This window comes from Branchiostoma lanceolatum, chromosome 17, assembly GCF_035083965.1.
Source record: "Branchiostoma lanceolatum isolate klBraLanc5 chromosome 17, klBraLanc5.hap2, whole genome shotgun sequence".
Taxonomy (NCBI): domain Eukaryota; kingdom Metazoa; phylum Chordata; class Leptocardii; order Amphioxiformes; family Branchiostomatidae; genus Branchiostoma; species Branchiostoma lanceolatum.
The window spans coordinates 9940897-9964744 of NC_089738.1; the positions used below are offsets into that span (position 1 = coordinate 9940897).

Consider the following 23848-nt stretch of genomic DNA (forward strand, 5'->3'; position numbering starts at 1 on the left):
AGCTTAGCTACAGCTTGCATTTTCAGCCCAGCGCACTGGGACACCCTTCATGCAACTTATAAATGAACTCCAACCTCCTTACTGCCAGCTTAAATACACAGCAAAATTGCTTGTTCTGCTTACCACCTTGTTTCAACATCGAATTAAAAACCACTGTGAAGACTACATTTTGTCCGTCACAAAATTAAATCACTATGAATTTAAATGCATTACAGTAGTTGAGTTTACCTAGTGTTGGAGCCTTGGTGTCCAGAAACCTCATGAGCAGCTGTTGAAAGGGAGGCAGGCCGTTGTTGCTTAGCGACGCTGATGAGATGGACTCCTTCTCATCCATAGTCTCCATCTCACCCAGCCTCTGTGGACATTGGAAACATCAGAGATAAACCAAGTATTAATAAGATATAAACAGGATTTCCCTGTAGCTCAACTGGTAACAGCATCACAGAAGTTGGTAACTGGGAGATCCTGGTTTAAATCCTTGCAAGGGCATCTTCATTGGGGCTACACCTGTCTTTCGGAAGGGACGTAAAATAGAGGTGCCCTGGGCACATTAAAGGAAAAGGGCTAGAAACCCCTCCCTGTAAAAATATACCCTGCTACTGAAACAGCAAGGAAACTTGCAACCATATGTGCCACTAGGCAATACAAGGGCCTGAACAAAGGAAGGAGTGGAACTCTTTAAAAAGTGAATCAAACTTTTCATTCAAGGTGAAGTACTCTCACCTCTGTCTCCATTTCCACCTGTTGTTTCTCCAGCAGATATGCCACCACCATAGCCCTGTGCTCCCCCGCTCTCTTAGTGGTCACTCCCCACTCACACAGTAAGTCTATGATGGCATCGTTGTTGGACGAACACTGTGATATGAAACAAAACATCCACAAAATTAAGAAAAAAAATTAACATTTACAAAACTGCAACAAATGCAAATGCTGACTCTTAACAAATTTTCTTTGCTTGGTAGACTTTTGTTGAGGTCTCTTTTGTCCCTCAAATCCCCAACACCCCTAAAGTTTGAATGGTTTATTCCTCAGCCGTATTACCTCAGCACCATTCTTGCCGTGGGAGCTACCAAATATCCTGTTGTACAGGGTGTCCAGGGAGTTGTTGGAATCCATCCGGTCAAACGTGTGTTTGTCCAGAATCTCCAGGACAGTCAACATAGCACTGATAGTAGACCCTGGTCAACAAACAAAACAAAAAAAAAAACATGTCATGTTATGTTTCATTCGGCACTGCAAAAATCAACAATTGCAAGATTTAAAATCTCAAAGGCCTGTAACAAAAACAAGACAAATGTGGTACTTCGCAAGGATTCACACTTTGCATTCCTTAATGATATTTACTTCTTGGTGACTAAGAAGCAAAATATTATGATGTTTTGAGTTTAAATGTATCTTGTCCCTTGTTTCAATGGTATCATAGACTTAGTGTTAAAGCAATGGCTACAAAGTTTTTTTCCGAAGTAAAAGTTCAAGCCCACCTGTTCTTGACTGTTGACATTTGTCGGACGACCACTTGACCTCTGCAGCCTGACCTCGCTGTCTGATCTCGTCTTCTCGCGCTCGTATGTTACTACGAATCTGGAGAGGGGGGAAAAATAAAATAAAATAAAAAATATACACTTAACAACATTTCATGACTCTTTTCTAAAGGGAAATTCAGATTTTTTTCCACAAGACACCCTAGCCTGGGTGCCATCCTATTTCTACCGGGGCTAGGATGGCACCCAGGCTAGGGAGTCTTGTGGAAAAAATCTTTTTTTAATTTTCAATTCTTTCTGACAGCGACAGTGAAATTAGCCATTGAGTTTTTTTATAGTTTCTCTGTTATGCTGTTGTTACTTTTGTTTTCATTCTATACATCCTTACCAAAGAATGACAACACCCTAAGCCTATGTAAACCCTCACCTGATTGGCCGCTGAAGACAGCCCAGATGGGAGAGGTAGACTGGAGGGTGCACAGGGCAGGATGTCTAGAGGGGACCCCGTCACTGCACTAGACTTGGACTCTCCCACCCCGTTCCACACCAGGGCAGTGGGACAGCACAGGGTCACAGTCTGTAGGATACAGCTCAAACCTAGGACTGTAGGGGGAGGGGGGCAGTACAACAGATCAGATGTTGTAATTATAACTGGGACAGCACAGGGTGACGGTCTGTAGGATACAGCTCAAACCTAGAACTGTAGGGGGAGGGGGGCAGTACAGCAGATCAGATGTTGTAATTATAACTGGGACAGCACAGGGTCACAGTCTGTAGGATACAGCTCAAACCTAGAACTGTAGGGGGGAGGGGGGCAGTACAACAGATCAGATGTTATATTGATGGTCTGTAGGATACAGCTCAAACCTAGGACTGTAGGGGGAGGGGGGCAGTACAACAGATCAGATGTTGTAATTATAACTGGGACAGCACAGGATGACAGTCTGTCGGATACAGCTCAGACCTAAAACTGTAGGGGGAGGGGGGCAGTACAACAGATCAGATGTTATATTGATGGTCTGTAGGATACAGCTCAGACCTAGAACTGTAGGGGGAGGGGGGTCAGTTGTACATCAGATCAAAAATTATATAACAACCATTTTTATAACAAGATACCAGTACAAAGAATTGTGACAATATCTCAAATGTGTGTTTGAAACTACTCAAACACTCACAACAACTTTAGACTCAGATATTTTTTTCTTTCCAGACCCCTAGCTAATGTACATGTAGTTACAGTGTATCAATTCCATTTCAACCTAATAAAGAAGTAACTTCTGGACAAATGTACGTCCACAATTTGTAATGAAGTCTTTCACGGAATTCCACAAGCTACCACTATTTTTCAATGTCTTTCAATGACTTTACAAGCTCTGCCATGCCTACTCAAAGCTTCACCATATGCCCCTCCACACAAAACTGTCCCACAAGGCTCCACCTCTACCACTCACCCACAGCTCTGTGATGACAGCAGTGTTGAACCTCACTATACACAGCAGACACAGGGTTGGCAGACCTGAAATACATACCATGATTTTAGCATGATTGAAAACAGGAATGCTCACAAAAGACATGAAGGACTTTCAGCTTCTATGTAGTTATATGGCTTAATATTTTTTGTTGAGTGAGTCTATAAAAAAGTGAGTCACGGAGAAACTCTCTAGACAAGATATGAAACCAGGACTGTCTCCAGGATCTGTCCCTCCATCCCGAAACAGAAATATTCTTGTTGAGACCTGTGTAAAACTTACCCCTGTCCAACTGAAGACTGGTTGTTGAGGGCTGCACTAGCACAGGGGGAGTCGCTGCACATGATGGCGATCTTCTTTGCACACGTGTACGCGAGGCGACGGCTCAGCTGCTGGGATTGCACGAAGTCGTCCACGTACTGACCAGGAAAAAAAAAACGTTTTCCATAATCCGATTAAAAGTTGAGATGCCTCTGATTGTAAATAGCACCTCCTAATAGAAGCAGTTGGAACTGCAAGTGCCATCATCAAGAACCATTGAATTTGATAGGTTGTGAAATGTGCATATAAAAAAATACACCAATTGTGAAAGCCTTGTTTTTAGAATCCATTGTTGAGTTTCTTCTACTTAAATGTTAGTAGCACCTCCTAACAGAAACAACTGGCATTGCAAGGACTGTCTCTGGGATCCACTAAATTCAAATGGTTGTGAATGAGCTTACCTGTAGTAACATCGGGAGGAACAGCCGAAGCATGCTGTCGTCCGATGACTTTGTACGATCCAGCAAATCCAACAGCCAAGTCAGTAGTTCCTGTCGGTCAAGCAGGCCCTCCTGGTACAAAGGTTAAAGGACAAAGGTCAGCAATATGCTGATTTTGTACGTCACAACAAATGATACTTTGCTGATAAAAGCTTTATTCTTGGCACTCAGTTTGACCAATGAAGATGTCCCTACCTGAAACAGGTAGAAAGTGAGCCTAGTGTTGTATTGCCAAAGTTTCATGGCTTGCTCTGTGTCCTGGCTCATGGTTGGTCCATTGGTCCCCAGTAGGTTAGAGCAGGATTGGGAGCCCCCAGCGGGAGGGGGGGTCTGTTGGTAGTGTTCGCTGATTTTACTCAGCTGTTCTTTCAGAAAGCGAGTCATCGCCTGGGTCCATTCTGAGGGAGAAAAAGGAAGTAAAATTAGAAAGGTGACACTTGCAAGCTAGTGCACAAAGTTTACATTCACATGGTCTAGCCTAACAAACTACTGCTCTGTTTATTCTTACTGCAACACATTCCTCATATATATGCTGACCAGCCCCTCCGGTCCAGCTCTGTCCTGCAACTTGCTACATTTTGTAATCAAATACCACAGGGTGTCTTCAACTTTGCCAGTAACCATGGTGACAGCTGTCTGGTCCAGGTCATGGACCTTATTTTTTTTGGAGGTGAGGAAGAAGAAACAGAGTAAAAGTGATGTGCTTCTCTTCCATATAATTACATGTATCAAGAAGTAAATCTAACCTCCAATTCACTCCTTCCTCCTTTGAATAAGTCCACTCTCCTAATCAAAGTAGCCCTGGCTAAGGCTTATAAGTACATGTAAGAACAACATTAGTTACTACAACTGTTACAGTAACTGTAACGGTGCAATAGATGTATTCAATGATAGGACTTAGTTTTACGCCTTACCTTGGCTCGGGTCGTTCATTTGTCGCTTCTTTATCTTGGCTTCCGAGATGGCAACATAGTACGCCGAGGTCATCTTCACGAACCAGGTCGCACGCAGTAACGGGACCGAATACTCACACAGGAATGAGAAGATTTCCTCCTTTTTGTTGAATATTGGCACCTGGAAGTACAAAGTCAGGCAAGCGTTATCATAATTATGAATACAAAAAAGTACCAAGAAAGAAGAAACTTTTGACAAGTTTCCTCAATTTAATTCTAATAAGTATACTTGGAATACAAAAACGTATGTAGCTTAACATGAAACTAGGAAATCATGGCAAAGAAGACCATAGCATGTCAAGGACAAAAGATACAAAAACGGACTGCTGCAGTACCAAGGATAGTGGCCAGGGGGCCCAGAATTGACCTTGACCTTTGTCTTCACAAGACCTACCTACATATCAAATATTATCACATTCAATCCAGCAGTTCTTAAGCTATACTACTCACAAATATCCGGAAACACAAAGTTTGAAACACAAAAAGACACACACACACACCGAAACCAAAACCTCAATTTTTCATAGAGGTCATAATCATTAAAATAATCCCTACCTTTTTAGACAGGGCCATGAGAGGCTTCTGTCCTGCCAAGTCTTGGAACCATACATTGATGGCACTTCTAGAACGGGCAGTTACCTGGAACCAAGAAAGAAATGTTAATAAGTCCACAATACACATTGAAATACAGAATGTTTCCAAAGAAGAGAGTCTTACACAAAGACAAGAAAAGTGTTGTTGAAAACCCCCATATGGACCCACCGGCCAGAAGTTGTCTTTAGCATTGATGGGTGGTTTCTTCCTCCCTGGTTCTTGGAGTGTGTTCAGCTTCTGTTTTTCAGCGAGTATTGCTGCAAAGGCCTCGCCGAACTTAGACGTGTCGATGTTACAGTTCCTGGCTGTGCCATGCTGGAGTAAGACAATGAAAAACTTTATCCCAAACATACACAACTTATTTGTTATAGTTACACCAAAAATAATCACTCAAGCAACTGGATGAAATTTTGAAACAGTCAGACGTTTCAGACAGCATCCACTGTCTTTCGTCAGTGGATGCTGTCTGAAAGACAGTGGATGCTGTCTGAAACGTCTGACTGTTTCAAAATTTTATCCAGTTGCTTGAGTAATTTTTTTTGGCGTATCTTACTACCTGGATGTCTAACTTTCATCAACGTATTTGTTATAGTGTTTGGTTGGCATTGTTGGTATACATTCTGCTTACATATACATGCCACATAACAAAAGTACATAACATAAACCAACAACAACAAAGTATAAATCAATGATTATGACTATATGTTGATTATTTTATCAATTAGTCTACATTACCTCATCTGAGAAGTTGGGTTGGTTGTTGTATCCTTGTTTAACACTGGTGGCTGTAAGCTCATCCTGTATGATGGGAGAAATGAAAAAAATGTCATAAGACTTATCATCATCAGCTGTTACATAATACCAAGGAGGTTCAATATCTTATTTTAACCTCCTTGATAATACTGTCTTGAACATAAAGATTAATGTAGAAATATTGGTGTTGAGCTGTATTTTCTATAAAAAGATATCTTCATCTCCAAGCTGTTCAGCTAAAATAATCGTAGGACCACGCTTTTACTTTGTCCGAGACTACATGCATGTACACTTACATGTAGCTAAACAAAACAGATATGCATGCGTAATCTAAATCAATTTTCTACTTTCGTGACCTGCTGATCGCATAAAGTTGACTTCCTTTTTATGCCAAATAATACCTTGATACCTTGATACTGTGTCCAGGAAAGTAGGCTCCGCCTGTTATGTCCTGATCTTGACTTCGCTCTCATGTGACATACTTTTGGCAATCCCAGTGTTTGTCAAGTCTGGATTTAAACTGGTTTACACTATCCGCTGAAACCACTGACTCAGGTAGGGCGTTCCAGCTCGACACGGTTCTAACACTGAAGACCTGACTCCTCGCCCTAGTCTTGGCTAGGGGAACTTGTAATTTAAGACTGTGACCTCTAGTGACTGATTGCTCGACTGGAGCAAAGAAACTTTGTACCGGGATTCTATCGATTCCATTCATGATCTTAAAAACTTGTATCATATCACCTCTCAGTCTCCTATACTCCAGGGATGGGAGTTTGAGTCGCTGAAGTCTAGTGCTATAAGGAAGCTCTCTTAGACTAAGTTAGAGAAGGGACCATTTTTGTGGCCCTTCTCTGGACCTTTTCTAACTCTTGCTTGCCCGCCTTATAGTGTGGTCCCCAGATTACATTTCCGTATTCCAGGTGTGGCCTCACCATTGTTTTAAAGAGAATTGGCAAAGTTTGTTCATCCAAGTTGGCAAAGGACTTTTTAATCAACCCCAGCATCTGATTTCCCTTGTTCTTCGCTTGTGCCGTATGCGTATGGAATTTGAGGTGATTGTCCACTGTCACTCCCAGGTCTTTCTCTGCCGTGGTCTCCTCCAATACCTGATCCCCTAAGGTGTAAATCTGCCTGTTGTTGTTGTTCCCCATGTGCAACACTTTACACTTGCCCACGTTGAAGGGCAACTGCCAGGACGCAGACCAGTCCCTCAAAGCTTCTAAGTCCTTCTGTAAGTTGACCCGACCTTTGTTGTCCTTCACACCCTGGTAGAGTTTACTGTCGTCGGCAAATATTCTGACCGTGCTACTGACAGCCTCTGGTAGGTCATTAATGTATACTACAAACAATACCGGGCCCAGTACACTCCCCTGCGGGATGCCACTCCTCACAGGGGTCCATGAGGAACTAGTTCCATTCAGCACCACCCTCTGTTTCCTTGATGCTAGGAAGTCTTTCACCCAGTTGTACAGGTCTCCTTTCACACCGTACGACCCCAGCTTACATAAGAGACGCTGATGGGGAACGGCGTCAAAGGCTTTCCTGAAATCCAAGTAGATTGCGTCAATAGCTTCCCCCTTTTCCAGTAGTTGGGTCCACTCCTCCAGTACCACCAGAAGCTGCGTCATGCAAGATCTCCCTGGTACAAAGCCATGTTGCGCGTCTGTGAAGTGGTTTCCAGCAGACATATGCCCCACCAGTGCATCCCGGATGATGGCCTCCATCGTCTTCCCAACCACCGAAGTCAGGCTCACCGGCCTGTAGTTTCCTGCTTGGGTTCTAGCTCCCTTTTTATGGATTGGCGTTATGTGCGCCACCTTCCATTCCTCAGGCAGCTTGGCTGACTTTAGTGACTTGTTGAATAATGTATACTAACTTACCGTTCCGATAGCACCATCGCATACATGTTTATGATTTTAGCATCATGCATATCCATAAAATTATTCGAAGAAATTGTATCAAGATTCCATCAACTTTGACTTTCATGACTCGAGTCAAAATGTCTACAATACAATGGATAACCGTATTAAAAAAATACGAGAAATTGTGCAAAATCATATTCTTGCCTTTCTCTCCTTTTATCACCAAGAAACGTATTCCTACATAATAAATTGCTCAAGGTTTCCGCTTTGTTTTTTGTTGTCGTCTAGAAAGGCCGGGTTTTGGGACGCCAAAATCACCCTTTCTAAACCCTCCCGAACACCAACGACGCGTTTAAGTGTATCCCTAGTCTTTCCTCCTTACCTCTCTTTGTTTTGGATCTTGTGGATAGACGTCTGGAGGTCCTAATCTTGGTCTTTTTAACGGGCGGTACTCGTAACAAACAGTCGCGCCCGCCATGACGGGCTGACGGTGATGACGACCTCACGCCTCCCTGGAGGACCACCGGCACAATACACTAAAAATAGGGATGTTTTTAATACTTTTCAAATCATAAATAATTCTTTTGTTTTTAGATATGTGATAGTTGTATTCAACTTAAAAAAGTATATTCTAAGCTATATTATATACTACCATACGATATTTGAGAAACTTAGGGCATTTGAGATGAAAAAATATTCCCTATTTGATGATTGGTTTCACCCATATTGACGTAAAACGTGGACAAGCTAGCAACACTCAGGTTCAGTGTTGCTCTTTAAACTTTTGTTTCTGTCTCTTTGACGGTCTTCATTTTCTTCTTATGGGTCTAAAAGAAGGACTTGGACCTCCTACGATATCAGGTAACTGTATTGAACACACTGTTTTGCGTAACAGTCTCATGACATGTAAAGAAAATATTTATTTTGGCAACGTTTATACAACAGTTATTTTGAAATTATGCTGAGAACTAATTATAAAGAGAGTGAGAATCTGAATATCTATGCCTCTCTGCAAAATGTAGTTTTTACCTCCGCCATGCTTGAAAAGTATGATTTAACTTTGCGATATCGCTTTTATTAATTAGTCGCATAGTACAAAACAGACATTTTTGTGATGGTACCAAGAACCATAAAAACATATCGAAATTTGCAAGAATTGCAGTAGATATCGAGTCCCTTTCAAAAATGAGAAGCAAATACCTTGACAATGTATGTTTTATATATAGCATGGCCTTCAAGTGATCCAGACACACGTACAATTTTTTTTTTTTTTTTTTCTTTTCAAGCTTAAAGTTACATTAGGCCTACAGCTATTTCAAGGTGTAACCTTTTCAAAGTTGTCTAACAACATTCATGGCTTTCTGACCTATCGAATTCTCTATAATTTACTAGTACGATATTTCTGTATATGCCCTCCAGTACTTTTTGAACCACCGGTATTTGAGGTCAGATGATGCATCATTAAATTCGAGACTGCGTGAAAAGAGCGACTTAAGCGAAGATGAAGGGTTTCCTGGCACAACTCCGACCGCAGCGTGATACGGTCACTACCGTTCTGCTAGGAGCGTGGTTCATTACGCTTGGAGTGCTGAAGATTCTACTCATGAAGTTCTCAGAGAATGACAGTGAGTATACATTTTGAGATGTAACTATCCTCAAACACTCCACTTAATGTCTTATCCATGGGACGTCCCTAACCAAAGCTTGGCACTCATTTCCACTTCAGTGAAGTGAGGAAAGTCGTGTTAGGTGCCATTTCCAAGGGGACAACATCATTGACTTTGTAAAAGTTTGTATTAACAAAGAAACAAACAAAAGTTGAATAGCAGCAAGTCCTTAAACTAGCTAGCTACAGTCTAACTTGGACTAAACCCAAGCTAAACTGAGTCAAGGGACTGAGGAATACTAGTAATGGTTGGTGACTGGCCGTGATGGTTGCTCCAGACAAGTTGATAATGTAGAATTGGACTTGACAGTTTTATTGTGGCTGGTTTATGGCTGGTGGTGATTAATTGTGCCAGGTGGTTGGCTGGCCAGGTTTTTATTTCATTTTTTATCAATTTTTGGTGTGGTCCCTTCAGTGAGCTGAGTAACTGATTTCCAGGAGCCCTAAAGTTTTAAGATTGGTAACGTTCTTGAGGAAATTGTGTGCAAAGATGTCGTACATGTACATTAACACAATCTCAATGTCATACATGTTGTTATTTCAGATGGAGGGTATGACTATTTGCCAGTGACTGTGAATGTGTGTGCAGAGCTGCTGAAGCTATTGGTATGTGGGACCATAGCAATATGGGTCAAGTACACAGGTGAGCAAGACTGGTGACTTTGATATTTAAAAAAAATCATTCCTATAGTTCTATTATTTTACCAATGCTTTGTGCTTTCAATAATGAGAAGTGACTACTAACAGTAGTTTTTTGAAAAAAATTACCTATTTGCCCTGAAACAATTTAAATTCCTGCCCCCCTCCCCCTCCATTTTCAGAGGAAGGTTCGTTTAAGGACAAGTTTAGGATCACCAGACATGACATGTTGGGACTGCTGCGCTGGTCAGTACCAGGTCTGCTGTACTTCATGGACAACCTCCTACAGTTCTACATCATCACATTCTTCCATCCTGTGAGTGCCCATCAACTCACTAACAACAAAAATTTGACAGTCTAAAAGTACATTTGTAAGGTATTTAGCAGTGACTGTCATCCTCCATAAAGGTAAAGCATATTCTATTGTACCTTCACTGCCCAATTTTCGTTTTGCTTACTAGTAGTAATGTCCATTTATATCTATGATTGTGTTAAGTTAGGCTGTTTTGTTTGTTGTCAATAGATACTAAGTTTGTAATTTTTTGTTTGTTTTGTTTTGCAGGCAATGGCAGTTCTGCTATCCAACTTTGTCATCATCACCACATCTCTGCTTTTCCGACTAGTATTGAAGTGAGTACATGTTGTATTGCTGAATGTCACTGTTTTGAAGAAAAATTGCTACTATTATATACATAACCGAAGCTATAGGTACTAATTTTTCCAAGTGAAGTGAAGAAATTTATGTTTAGTGCCTTTTTCCCATGGGCACAACATCGAGGCATGTCGGGATTTGAACCTCTGTGTTCATAGCCAAACACCCTAACCATTACACCACATGATGTCATACCTGTATGGTAAGGTTATGGATACTTTTCATCTTTTTCTTTTTAACTAATTACAATTATGTCTTTTTATCTTACAGGAGGGTTCTTACATCCATTCAGTGGGCATCCTTGGCTGTCCTGTTCCTGGCTATTGTGTCCCTGTCCAGTCAAAGTCACCATGTAGGCCCAGAGTCCAGCACCGTCCAGAAACCCCACGCTATCGACCACGTCGTCGTGGCGAGTCTAAACCACCACGACCAGATCTGCATGGCCGGACAGACCCTCATCAACAACGAAACGCACACCGACCACGGTCTCACCTCGAACTTGCCATTTTCGCTGAACATGGGCCACATTTTTGTGATAGTGCAATGTTTCATCGCCTCTTCTGCTAACATTTACAACGAGAAAATCTTCAAGGAGGGAAACGGCATGCAAGAAAGCATTTTCGTCCAGAACTGCAAACTGTACATGTTTGGTGTTCTATTTAACGCCATCACCCCCCTGATTATACCAAGTTACAGGAGGAGGCTATTTGAATGTGGCTTCTTCTATGGGCACAATAGTTACTCTGTCGCGCTACTCTTTGACGTCACATTATTCGGACTCACGGTGTCCATCATTTTGAAATTCAGGGATAACATGTTTCACGTGTTGGGCGCACAGGTCACAACGGTGATCGTAATCACGTCGTCCATTTACCTCTTCCATTTCGTACCGACACTGCAGTTCTTCCTGACTGCGCCAATTGTCCTCCTGGCGGTTTTCATCTACAATGCAGCCAGGGTGAAAAATACGAAACCGAAGCACGGCACCTCGTTGGTAAGAAGTCATGATCAGGAAGAGAGGAGCAGGCCAGAAGGAATGGAGCTTCTCCCCAGACAGCGGCACAACAGTGCCAGCAAAACTTCAGATGAAGAAACAGAAGAAGAACTCTGAGACAAAATTTGTATAGTTGTGGTGTGGAATAGCTGAGTGGCTTGGCTAGTGGACAGGAGATGGGTTTTATTCCTGGCATTTCTTTCTTGACATGTTGTGTCTTTGGGAAAGGAACTTTACACGACTTTCCTCACTCCATCCAGGTGTAAAAATGGGTACCTGACTTTGGTTAGGGAGGTAAAAGGCGGTGGAAAGATAGAGAGGAATGGGCTCCGCCTTCAAATACTGTGCCCTAGACACATGGAGTATCGGGCTACCTATACCTTTACAAACTTTATATGCATCAGCCACTGTTATCCTAAAAGGGAAATCATATTGTTGGAATACTATTGCCAGTACTGCTTTATTGTTGGATATTATATGATTCATAATTAATTTCTTAGCTGGGCCAGATAGCTTTCATTCAAACACTGAAGGTGGGCTAAATTTTAGAAGTTTGAAGTTGGAAGTGAATGGGCTGGGCTTTAATTTGGGAGAAAGTCAACTAACTTCTCAGGTACAGAATCTGCATGATAATGCAACAGAAAATTTTAGATGGAAAAGTTTCTTGCAATGCAATCATTTTGGTACTATCTTTTATGTAAATGAATTTAGAGTGTCTAAGGGATTGAAGTAAAACAATGGTAATTTATGTCTGTCTTTAATTCATTCCAGCAAATGATATATGATATATGAAATACAAAATTTATTTCACAAAAAGAAAAAAAAAGTGCACTAGTTGCCAAATGATGTCACGTAAAGCATATCAATTTTATCAGAGTTTAACTTTAAATATGGTGATTTTTTTTGACTGCGGAGAAAACTGACTACAATGAACACATGCGCCATGTATAGTAGATAAAAAATCATGACCATAGCATGTCCAGACAACAATATATCAAAACCGGAACTTCTGTTACAGTACTGCAACAAGTTGCTAGGGGGTCCAAAATCTAATTGTTTTGAGGTCTCATCAAGACCTAACCACACACCAAATATCAAGACAATCCATCCAGCTGGGCATTCTCAAGTTATGCTGTTCATCCACATACATGCAAACATATATATATAAACGCTACCAAAAACATAACCTTCTTGGCGAAGGTAAATATATGTGTATTTTGCCAGGCTACATGTAGCTGAAACTTGTGTCTAGATATTTGCAGCAGCTGAGACAAGTTTGAATGATTTCTAACATATTTGCTTATATGGAATTGTGGAGCTAAATTCCATTACACAGTCCTTTAACAAATGTGCCTTGCAAAAGGTGACTTTTATTACTAAATCATATTTTTATATCATATTGATATAAGATTATATCTTGATTATATGAAATTATATATTATGATATAGAGCCTGTGGTTCTTTCTCAGGTGGTACACAATACTGTAAAAATACAAAAAAATCATGTGATATGTAACAAAGTGAGTCTTTAACAATCATGACATAATTTAACTGTAGAGGTTGCTAAAGCCTTCAATAGTGCCACGTTTATGCTGATTAGGTTTAGGATGATCAGGTTTTTTTCCCTTTTTGAGGAACACTTTTTTTTTCGAAAAAATTCACAGTGCAGGGCTAGCCAATGTTTTAGTCTTGTAAAGTTTAAAAAGGATTCATTGGAGTATGACTTCCTTGAAAATTTTGCTCTCGACTTACTTGTGCCAATGGAGGAATCTACTTAATTAGTGTAGATGCCTTAGGACTTAATGTTGTTGTTGATTGAAAGTGGTACGAAAATCAGCAGATTAAAACATCGTGTCATGTTCACTTTATAAGGAATATCTTTGATTGAGTCAAGTTTTAACTTAGCTTATATATGCTTGATTTTTGATAGTATATTTTCTGAATGTTAGAAAAATTACATCACTGGTCATGCTGTATATAACAAGGTCGAAGCCTTATTTGGATCAAGTTGGATGTTTCAGAAAGGAGTATGATGTAATATCCTGTTGTTGTAAGACTTTTGGGCGACGCCTCAGGGGCGAGCCAAATTTTTATTGTGTATGCCTGTAGTCCCTGCCATTGATTTGACAGTGTGTAATATACAGATCCTAACCATTTTAGACATCTAAAACAAAGCTGTGAACAATTTATTAACTTGTGGGCTAGTGTGATTGACCGACAGCAATACATCAATTCAACACTTTGTGATGTGTATTTTATTCATGAGGAAAAAGTATATATGTACAACTTTTTACAATGGCTCAGCCTATAAGTATAACAAGTGTAGAACCATTCAAATTTGTGTGCGAGAAGGTCTTGAGAATGGAAAAACTTCAAAGGTTTTCCAATGGTAACTGTTAAAGATGTCAGAGTTCAATTATATATATATATTTTGTCAATGTCTGCAAAACGAAATGTTTTTTTGACTGCGTACGTTCATAGTAACAGTCAATGCTTATCAGTTATTAAAAGAAAGAAAATCTTTTATTTTACAAATTACATAGACCCCTGCTTTCTGTAGACTCTTGATGTATATAGTTCACTTCTTCTTCTTCTTTCCCTTCTTCCCAGACTTCTTTTTGCCCTTCTTCCCTTTCTTGCCCTTCTTGTAAGGTCCGAGCCCCTTGCGAACCATGACTCCCCTCCACCAGGCTTGGAGCTGTAGAAGACAGAAGTTGTCATGTTAATGCGGGATAAAACTTTGCAATAATCCTGTCTATCGTGACACAAAATTTTGTAATAATCCTGTACAAACTATCTTGGTCAACCCAAGACCACTTTTCCAATATCTTGTTACAAAATACTAGTACATTTTCATCCATTTTTGAATAATATAAAGCAACTGCAAGCTTGATTCTACAGATTATATATGAATATCTCCCTCCATGCATGATATATTTTACCATGTTTCCCCTCCTAAAAAGAGATCTCACTTATTCAACATATCCAGGGGTGCCTCGTATGAATTCCGTAAAATTTTTATGAATACTTAGGCACCCCTTATATTGGCAATAATACACTAAAAAGTTCATATTCAAGTTGTTGAAAATCACAAAGTGAACCCTTCATAACAGCCAAAAAATATATGTTGTAACTGTCCAAGGTTGAAAATGGTTTACTCAGATTCAAATGGAAGCATAATAACAGTTTCAGCACCACAGACAGGCACAGACTGATTCAGTAGTTATACTAACCTTGGTGGCACACTGCAGCTCGATAGCCTCCTGCTCTGCCTTTCTCCTGGCCTTCTCTTTCTCAATCCTGTCTTCAACAACAACCTGCTCATATTCACCATACTGTGGGAGAGAAAGAAGTTGTTTTGTGATTTTGATCATATAAAATATAACCAAAGACCATTTTCCCACTAGCGCATGCCAGAAACTCCTTCACACAAGCAAACCACTAGGTAGTTAATGATATTAACTGCTAATATCAATACATACAATTTATCAATTCAGTTGCTAGTTACTGGCAAACAGCATACCACTATCTTGAAAATGTTTAACAAATGATTCAGCATGTCAAACGAAGGATTGGAAAGCAAAAACTACAAGCCAAGTAATGAATGCAAGTACAAGCTGATTGAAGTGTAAGTAGCTGAACAAGTTTATCAACTGACCATTTGGGAAAGCTAAAAACTAGCTAACTCTAAGTTGACATGGTGCACAGTCTAGCTAACTTACGAGTTTGGTTAGCTCCTGTAGCCTGGCTAGGTCCTGTGCCTTGGATGCCTTCAGTACATCCAGCTCATGCTGCTTCGCATCCACATCTTTGTCATACTTCTCCATCCAATACTCCACCTTTTCCTCAAGTTCCTGCAAAATTATTTCAAAAGGGAAATATTTATGTCAACAATTGTTCACATTTTAGGCCTTTATAATTTCAGGAAATTGAAAAATCTTGTGGCGAAATTGATGTTATATTTGCTTACCCTTTGATGTGTTTTGAGGAAAGATTCAATTTCTCCGTTCACTCTCACTTCCTCATCGATCTTTACCTTGAGCGCCTGTGAAAAAAAATGGTACAAATTGTAAGTAAACCACAGTATATACATGTATGACACAAGACAGCTGGAACTTGTCTCCTGTATGCACCTGTATCTGTATAGCCCGTACAGCCAGCCTTCAACATAACGCACGCGGCAGCAGCTGGTTATATTACACTGAACGACCTGTCACACCTAACCTTCGCATGTCCAGCTGCAAGCGTTGTTTAAATCTATCTAATGAGGATGCCCTTCCTGTACTTGGTCGCAACGAGTTCTACTCTACATCATAGTTACTCTGACAGTTAGGACATTCAAATTTGTGGAAATTGTTACACTTGACCTTCTCGGTGCTTCCTAGCTCTGTAACCAATTGGGAATTGGGTACCAAACGGCTACTTCGGTGTGCTAAAGCTAAGAAAAGATTGCAAACCTCAAGTTCTTCTCGGAGGGCCTGTTCGGACATGCTGCAGTGCTTCTGTGTCTGGAAGACTTGAACCTCAGTGTTCTTCTTGACGTACTTGCCCTCCATGTTGGTCTTGGCCTTCATCTCCTGAAGCTGGTCCTTTAGATGTGCAATCATCTCATTCCGGTTCTGTGGAAGGAAAAATTGTGTCTTAGTCTTTCATCTTAGCATGTCATTGAAATGTCTTCTAGGCATTAAGCTATATAGGGTTTAAGAGAATAACAAATCTCATCAAAAAGATAAAAAATCTAATGAAAAACAGATAGTACATGTTTTGCAAATTTGTCACAATTAAGGCTAGGTCAAAGAAAACAAAATTACATATACTGTACTTGAGAATACTACATGAAAGGTTCTTAGTTTCAAATACATGTACTGTGAATCTTGAAATGTGTGCAGCGGTTTTATTTTTGCAGTTCTCCCAGTGAACTTTCTGCCATAATTTCATGACAATGCAAATATGCGGTTCCAGTGTATTGCTACAGTATTGTTTCAAGTACGTACTTGAAACACCACGAAAACCTCATTTCCTTCTACCATGAAATTAAGTCTGCCCCCCAAAGAATGAACTTACAGTACTTCATTCTCATAATCACATATGATTCAAAACGTATGACTTTCTGACCTGTATCTCCACTTCCTTCTCCTTGCGGACCTCCAGTTTCAGCCTCTGTAGCTGTTTGATCCTCTTGCGCCCCTCCTCCTCACGGAGGATGGTCTGTTGTAGGTTTGCCTTCTTCTCGCGCTCAGACAGCACCGATTGTAGAAGGGACAGGAACGTCCCTGATACGGCTAGCTCCGACTGCGCTTCCACCATCACTGACTCTACAAATGCCCTGTAGTGAAGGATAATAAATTCATGAGCTTTCAAACACTAAGATATAGCATATAGCACTGGAATTGAAAGAACTCATTTTTGAAGTCCAGCAACAACTATACTTCAAACATTGTCAAGCAAGAATGTGACTATACAACATGCTAAACAGATTTACATGTAGATTTCTAGCAAAAATGTAGCTTGCTGATTATTTAAGTTAGGGCCAATCATGCAGTATTGAGGTCAACCAGGTAAGCTCTGAATGGCTCTTGGAAGCTTTATTATTGCCTGTTGTTTGACTGAACTAGATATGTACAATCCAAAAAATACCAGAAGGTGCCCCCCTCCCCCATTCACAAACACCCACCTGTCTGCCTGAATCTTCTCCAGGTTGTCAGATGTCAGCGGACTCTGCTTGAGACTGCGGCTGAAGAACTGGTTGCTTCCCTTCAGACCACCTGATACGGCTGTGATGTCCTGGTCCAGCTGCATCAAGCGGTTTGTCTTGCCGATCGCGCCGGAGAATTTTGTGTCCTGCCGAGCCGTCATCAGCTGGGAGAACTGCTGCTCCAACTGGCGCTGGCTGTCCACAATCCTGCCGATTTCATCACCAACGATCTGTATCAGAAAAAAAAAATCATTCAACCGATGAGGATCTAAATGTATTACCTGGATAGTTGTACAGCGTTATAAACTTGTTTTTCCGAGAACAGAGAGTTGAATTCATTGTCACCAAGGATTTAGGGCCATTCTTACTAGATGTTTCAGAACAATGTACATGTAACATTGGGAAAGGGCTGGGACAATTTATTTCATATCAACTACATTTCTAACTATCACACCGCATTTAAACAGAGAGTGCACTGAATTTTAATCGATTGTGATGTTACATGAATTCTTTAATAACTGATGTGACTATCTTAGAGGTTTTGTGGAACACTGTAAAAAGATTTTACATGTTCAGGTTTTCTACCAACCTCATCTTCATCCTCACTGTCACACTCCTTGTGGCACAAATAATCAAACAAGGCATTTAGGTGAAAATTGCATGAAGAAGAATTGTGTATCATGACTGTATGTTTATTTTTTCATATGAACCAAGGGTTAAAACATCCTTGTCTGCACTATGAGATTTAAGAGAAAACATGTTGTAAAGCAGATATCAGATATGTCACAACATGATTGCCCAGGGTTGGCAGAGCCTGCATTTTGTTAATCAACTCAAACTTTTCTCTGTAGGTCCTGGAAATAGTCTTTTCCGTAAGGCACTAAGGCAGCCTATTTTGATTTCCCATTATTTGTTGGGAAAGCCATCTTATTAATGTAATTCGTACAGGAAGGCTGACCAAACTTTTCGTAATTGTCTCCCTTGATTTTAATAGCGTAATACAAAGGGGGTACCTGACAATGCTTAATGCTGAATTTAGAAGAACCAGGTTCTTCTAAATTCAGCGTAAAGCATTCTTCTTCTTCTTCCGCTAATGTCCATCGGCCGACAAGTCGGCCATTACTGACATGTCTCGGGTCAAAGGTTGAGTGCAGCATCTAGACGGAGCCGGTCACCCTGGAACCTTAAAGTAAGACATGTTTTATCATATCACAGTATGAAGGATTCCATCATACCTCGTCAGCATCAGGTCTCCCTTCGTACGACACAGGCATGATTTTCCCCAGCACGACCAGCTGGTCCACACAGTCCTCCAGTACTGTGGCCACCTGCAGCACGTCCGCAGGCGTGGACAGACCCATGGAGTCCGGGTCCATGGCGAGGTGTTCCACTCAAAATCACTTATGTATTAACAAGAGTGTTCAAATAGTTCTCAGGGTTCCTTGTGGTGCAGTCTATCCTCTTCCCATCTGGAATTTTCTGTAAAACATATAAAAACATTGCTTCGTTTAGTTCATTATAAAACTTTTATTTTCAAATCAACAAATAAAAAACTCAAACTTCTCAGAAATCACAATCTCAAAAAGCATTACGAATGCAAAGTGTCCATGTCAATTCTGATAGCTTGATAGGTGAACTAATCTATGGCATGATTTCATTGATGTCCTAATCGAGAGTTGTACAGTATATATGATACTCAAGATCAAGACGACATTAAAATCTACACTGCTACCCTCCCCCTTTTAGTTTTACCTTTACCTTTACCTTTAAAGAAAACCGTTCGAATACAGCTCACGAAAGGACTCTTTGCTTTTAGTAATGATGCATATGATTAAAGATGATATACTGGAGCAGTTGGTAAGGCCAAACTTACCTAGTAGACGCTGAAAATGCAACAAAACACTGAAAATCAGACAGTCCTTCTCAACAACACTCTGTACACTGTCTGTTTACGTTGGTTCCCCACGCAACGTCATGGCGGATGTGACGTCAAGATATGTCCCACAATCCTTCCTACTTCCTTTTCGCCATTTTGCTTTCTGGAGAAGGTACGAAAATTGCAATATACTGATGTTTTTTACCGATATTTGTACGTTATATATCCACTGTTGTAAAACTATGGTTCCCAAATCAACTCTAAATATCTTAACTCTACTTGAATACATTCTTTGTCTCCCGATGGCCACTGTAAAAGTGAGATTTAGACTGGATTTTTAACGAAGTCGTGACATTACCTGATCGTCTGGCCTCTGGTCGAGCCAACAAAATTCATGGTGCAAGATGTCTCTTTATCATGCAAGCTAATAAACCTTTTCTAGTTTATTCGAAGGGACTAAGAGCGATCGTTTAGTTATAATGAGGTCACCTTGTTATACCATTGATATTTTTGACACAATTCTTAACTTTTTACAAGCATCAAGTATAAATCTAGTGACTTGGGTATGTACTTGGGGAGGGGTAGGCTTCCAAAAATCATGATTTATTTATTTGCAAATTCCATAATTTGTATGTCTACTGTTTGACATAATACTATGACATATTATATTTCAACATATCACTAGATTCTTGATCAACATTGCCTTTCCATGCTGGTTTCAGATCAGAAGGCGGCAGACTAGCCACCATGCCTGGAAGGTAAGTTACTGTAAATCCATTTACTTTGGCTGTCGTTTTCTTCAGTCGTGAAATATAGTTTTCGCTGTATTTTGAAAGTCACGGTTTAAACAATTTTTTTGCACTGTATAATTACTGTAAATGCATTCAAGTTCGCGTGGTTTTTATTTTGCGCTGAGGCGAAAATGGAGTGTTCGCGGTGGTTTTTAAGTTTGTGGCAGTGCTATAGTTACATACTGCAACAGTATTGCACCAAAATGTTCCCAGTAAAATGGTTACAGCGAAAACTGCAAACATAAAACCACCGCGAACAATTCTGCATTTAGAGTATTGTACAAAACACATATTTTTATGATGTTATGATTTCAAGTTAATGGGTCGCTGCGAAAATAAAATCACAGCAAACATAAGAAAATCTACAGTAGCTGCTCATGTTCATTAGTATGAATGATGTACTATTAACTGTGTTAAAAATACTTTATTTACATGTTCATGGCATCATAATTCAATTTGTAATTGTTAAGTTGTCTAGCCACGTGACAATAAGAAGTTCCTTGTCAGTTTACCAACGTTTTCTTTTAAATCCCAGGTTATACAGCAAAGCCATCTTCACTGGCTACAAGCGTGGTCTCCGTAACCAGCGGGAGCACACTGCCCTTCTGAGAATCGAGGGGGTGACTTCTCGCAAGGACACTGAGTTCTACTTGGGCAAGAGGTGTGCCTACGTCTACAAGGCAAAGAAGTAAGTCATGTTCTCATAAGAAATATGAAAGATCTCTGGTAACAAAATGATAAGAGATGTGTACATTGCCTTAAATGTCATGAATTTGCCTAGCCTGAGTGTCATCCTGTTTCAGGTAGATCCTGGAACTGAAACAGGATGACACTCAGGCTAGAATTTGCCGGCCAGCCCATATTTTACCATTTTTTTAAAACCATACTTCCCAATTTTGAATTGTTTATAATGATAACAGGTTATGGGAAAGCAATTATATTTATAAAGAAAACTTAACATGCAACATGCTCCAACTGAAGTTGCCATGTAGTAAAAAGGCACATATTGTACGATGCTACGAAGCGACTATCAATGCAGGTTGCTACGTTTCAGCTTGTATGTTACAATTCAGTTCAACTAATGTGTAAGAAGTGTAGGTTACGCCAAAAGTCAGTTACTCAGACAGCAATGTAGGTTGATTTCTTCTTATTTTTTACTTGATTGATATAAACACAAGCATGGATTTTTTTTGTGATGAGTGTATTTTTTGTCCTTTAAACAGGAAGACAGCTACACCTGGTGGAGCACCAAGCAAGATCCGTGTCATCTGGGGCAAGGTCACCCGTGCCCATGGTAACAGTGGAGGTGTGAGGGCCAAGTTCCGCAAAAATCTGCCAGCAAAGGCCATGGGACACCGTATCCGAGTGGTAATTACATTTGTGTCTTGTTATGGCTAGTGATAGTGAGAGCTAGCTTTCTTTTTGCACACAAATTCATCATTTTAAAGAACAGTATTTCAGCCCTGAAAAGAAGTAGACTTTTGTTCCAGGAGTCATGACAAAACTTAATTGCAGAGAAATTTCTAGGTGGAAAACATTGCTAAGCTCGTTTTTTTTACATACATTTTTTTTATGGATTGATGAACAATTTGCAAAGAAATGAAACTGTTACCATGAAGTATGTTACTGTCATTTACTTGTAAACCAGATAATTGATTAGGTACAGAAGTGATGTGTGGATTTACATATTGATTGACATGCTGACAAGACGTTTCTTTTCTGTTTCAGATGATGTACCCATCAAGAGTGTAGGAAGACAGTCTGTGTAATAAAATACAAAACACGTATCTACAGTATTGCTGTGTGTCTCTGGTTTTATTGTGTATTCATTGTGTAGTTACATATTCTTACCTGCATTCAAGTTCTTACAACATATTAGGAATGACAATGATTTGATCCATAAAACCAATTCAATGAATTTTTAAAGCCTAAAAAAAAATGTGCAAGTTGGCACTTATATTAAATCATAGCCAACTGCTTTTAATTTATATCCATATGGTGGCCACTGGCCACCAAGAAAGTATGGCCTTTATATGTCAAGCTTTATAATGTTATTGTACTACTTTGAATGCTTTTGAAACACTCATATTGCCACAGCAACTTAACAAAGTAACATTTATCTATGCTAGGTCAAAGGAGCCAAGGACAGTTGACATTGGGCAAAGATGTTTCCCACAGGATTTAACCTTGCATGTAGTATTTGTCTGAGTCAATTTATTAGAATTACATCATTTGACCGAATCAGAAATACTTACATGCATGGTATGATTAGAAGTACATGTACATAATCAAGTGGGGTTACATAGAAACGAAGTGAAACAGTTTGGCTGTCAACTTAGATAATCAATGAATCCTTAAAAGCTTACTACAACACATGATTGATAGGTCAACTAGCCATCAATTGTAAATGGGGTCAGGATCAATAAAAGTCAATAGCTAACAAGGGTAATCTGAATTACTGGCATACCGGTAGTTCACATTTGCTTCGAAGCTACATTGAACACAAATCATAGAGCTGCTTGGACTAGTTGAACAAAAGCAAGTAAAACACAACCTTACACCTACTATAAGCACAACTTTGGTTGCTTCATAACTTTAAACTTTATTTCTTGTCTTACTCAAGCCTCCTCCCAAAGGACCTCTACAAACAATGAAATAAAGACTCAGACAAAAAAGCAGTAAGTTAAAATCCTCTAAACATGTCCATGGCAGCTCATATCAACTTGTATCATCATGAATGAATGAACACCTTTATTGCACATTTCTGCCACACTTGGCTAAGTACAGGTCGCAACAAAACAAAATAACAAGTACAGTTTACGTATACAAAAGAATACTAGTATGGCTATCATTGGACCTCCTCCCCCCCTACTTTGCCCCTAGCGGGGTTATTTGGGGGTAGCCGAAGTTGAAGTTGAAGATAAATTCTACTTCTCCTCGCTTTACGGTTATAGTAGATATAAAAGAACAGACGTGTTTTTCAATGGGAGGTTTGTCTAGTCGCATTAGGAATATAATTTTTGTACAGTACTTAAATGTGTGAAGTAGGGCAATAGGTTTTCTACAAGCTTATACAATTCATTTCTTTCTTTAGTATATAATTCACATTCTACCACAAAATGACATTCGTCTTCTATTCAAAGTACAATGTTTACATAATCGTTGTTCTAGAGGAGTGCGGGTATGTCTTCCCTTCATGGTAGGGACAAGGCTTGTGTTTTCAGCCTCATTCTATCAAATGTACTCCAAACAAACTGTGGTATTAGAATAGATACTCTTGCACCTACTGTCATAAATTCTCCAATAGTGTACGCAGAAATTGTACAAGTGGTCATTTAAACTTTCAGGGTAGAAAATATAGGCATAGTGGGATTTTTCCCTCGAACATCTCAGCTCACTTTATAGTCTGGTTTGCGATCGCCCCCAAATTGTGGGTGCGTAGACTATTGGAGAATAAACAGTACTCACCCATATCAGGTAGTTGAATCAAGGGGTTTCAGTGTTTGAAAGTTCTTGCTTAGATATAGTCATTTATGAAGCTACCACACCACCGACCCCCTGACAAAAATTTGTGGCAAGGAAGGACTACCAATAATCTCCAAGCAGATCCACACCGGGCGCGAAAATCGTATATGCTAGCCAGAGAAGGTCCAGTCAGCCAG

General features: G+C 40.0%; 4 protein-coding genes across 7 annotated transcripts in view; 2 read left to right on the forward strand and 2 right to left on the reverse strand.

The window, feature by feature from the left end:
* Positions 1–8384, reverse strand: part of LOC136422724 (mediator of RNA polymerase II transcription subunit 12-like protein) — a 34515-nt gene extending 26131 nt beyond the window's left edge. For all 3 annotated transcript variants that reach the window (XM_066410574.1, XM_066410576.1, XM_066410573.1), the window contains exons 1-14: positions 8256–8384; positions 5994–6056; positions 5427–5573; positions 5220–5303; positions 4626–4785; positions 3907–4109; positions 3673–3783; positions 3233–3369; positions 2933–2997; positions 1909–2084; positions 1482–1581; positions 1042–1178; positions 724–855; positions 229–355 (exon numbers count right to left, since the gene is read on the reverse strand). In XM_066410574.1, coding sequence (XP_066266671.1) covers positions 229–355; positions 724–855; positions 1042–1178; positions 1482–1581; positions 1909–2084; positions 2933–2997; positions 3233–3369; positions 3673–3783; positions 3907–4109; positions 4626–4785; positions 5220–5303; positions 5427–5573; positions 5994–6056; positions 8256–8351 — 1738 coding nt within the window. In that variant the 5' untranslated portion in view covers positions 8352–8384. The remainder of the gene's footprint in view (positions 1–228; positions 356–723; positions 856–1041; positions 1179–1481; positions 1582–1908; positions 2085–2932; positions 2998–3232; positions 3370–3672; positions 3784–3906; positions 4110–4625; positions 4786–5219; positions 5304–5426; positions 5574–5993; positions 6057–8255) is intronic.
* Positions 8385–8586: 202 nt separating this feature from the next.
* Positions 8587–12185, forward strand: LOC136422588 (UDP-sugar transporter protein SLC35A5-like). Its single transcript, XM_066410387.1, has 6 exons — positions 8587–8734; positions 9293–9498; positions 10084–10182; positions 10361–10494; positions 10741–10808; positions 11101–12185. Exons 2-6 carry the CDS (start codon positions 9375–9377, stop codon positions 11939–11941), a joined length of 1266 nt encoding a protein of 421 aa, XP_066266484.1. The 5' UTR covers positions 8587–8734; positions 9293–9374; the 3' UTR covers positions 11942–12185.
* Positions 12186–13477: 1292 nt separating this feature from the next.
* Positions 13478–19494, reverse strand: LOC136422589 (dynein regulatory complex protein 9-like). 2 transcript variants are annotated; one of them, XM_066410388.1, is made up of 9 exons: positions 19393–19494; positions 18755–18998; positions 17499–17749; positions 16940–17150; positions 16282–16443; positions 15795–15869; positions 15547–15678; positions 15058–15159; positions 13478–14522 (listed from the first exon to the last, which is right to left on the reverse strand). In XM_066410388.1, exons 2-9 carry the CDS (start codon positions 18893–18895, stop codon positions 14403–14405), a joined length of 1194 nt encoding a protein of 397 aa, XP_066266485.1. In that variant the 5' UTR covers positions 18896–18998; positions 19393–19494; the 3' UTR covers positions 13478–14402. The 2 variants fall into 2 exon arrangements, with proteins under 2 accessions (XP_066266485.1, XP_066266486.1); XM_066410389.1 differs by having other exon boundaries at positions 18755–18919; positions 19393–19484.
* Positions 19494–21982, forward strand: LOC136422590 (large ribosomal subunit protein eL33-like). Its single transcript, XM_066410391.1, has 5 exons — positions 19494–19567; positions 20118–20153; positions 20722–20874; positions 21410–21554; positions 21915–21982. The coding sequence occupies exons 1-5, from the start codon at positions 19494–19496 to the stop codon at positions 21936–21938; spliced, it is 432 nt and encodes a 143-aa protein (XP_066266488.1). The 3' UTR covers positions 21939–21982.
* Positions 21983–23848: the final 1866 nt, after the last annotated feature.

Coding starts and splice junctions, on each gene's coding strand:
- LOC136422588 (XM_066410387.1), top strand. CDS start 9,375: ATGAAGGGTTTCCTGGCACAACTCCGACCGCAGCGTGATACGGTCACT. Junction 9,499..10,083: donor GAAGTTCTCAGAGAATGACA/GTGAGTATACAT, acceptor TTGTTATTTCAG/ATGGAGGGTATGACTATTTG. Junction 10,809..11,100: donor CTTTTCCGACTAGTATTGAA/GTGAGTACATGT, acceptor TTTATCTTACAG/GAGGGTTCTTACATCCATTC.
- LOC136422589 (XM_066410388.1), bottom strand. CDS start 18,895: ATGGACCCGGACTCCATGGGTCTGTCCACGCCTGCGGACGTGCTGCAG. Junction 17,750..18,754: donor GGAGACCTGATGCTGACGAG/GTATGATGGAAT, acceptor TTTCTGATACAG/ATCGTTGGTGATGAAATCGG. Junction 16,444..16,939: donor AGAAGGAAGTGGAGATACAG/GTCAGAAAGTCA, acceptor TTCCTTCCACAG/AACCGGAATGAGATGATTGC.
- LOC136422590 (XM_066410391.1), top strand. CDS start 19,494: ATGGCGGATGTGACGTCAAGATATGTCCCACAATCCTTCCTACTTCCT. Junction 19,568..20,117: donor CATTTTGCTTTCTGGAGAAG/GTACGAAAATTG, acceptor TGCTGGTTTCAG/ATCAGAAGGCGGCAGACTAG. Junction 20,875..21,409: donor TACGTCTACAAGGCAAAGAA/GTAAGTCATGTT, acceptor TCCTTTAAACAG/GAAGACAGCTACACCTGGTG.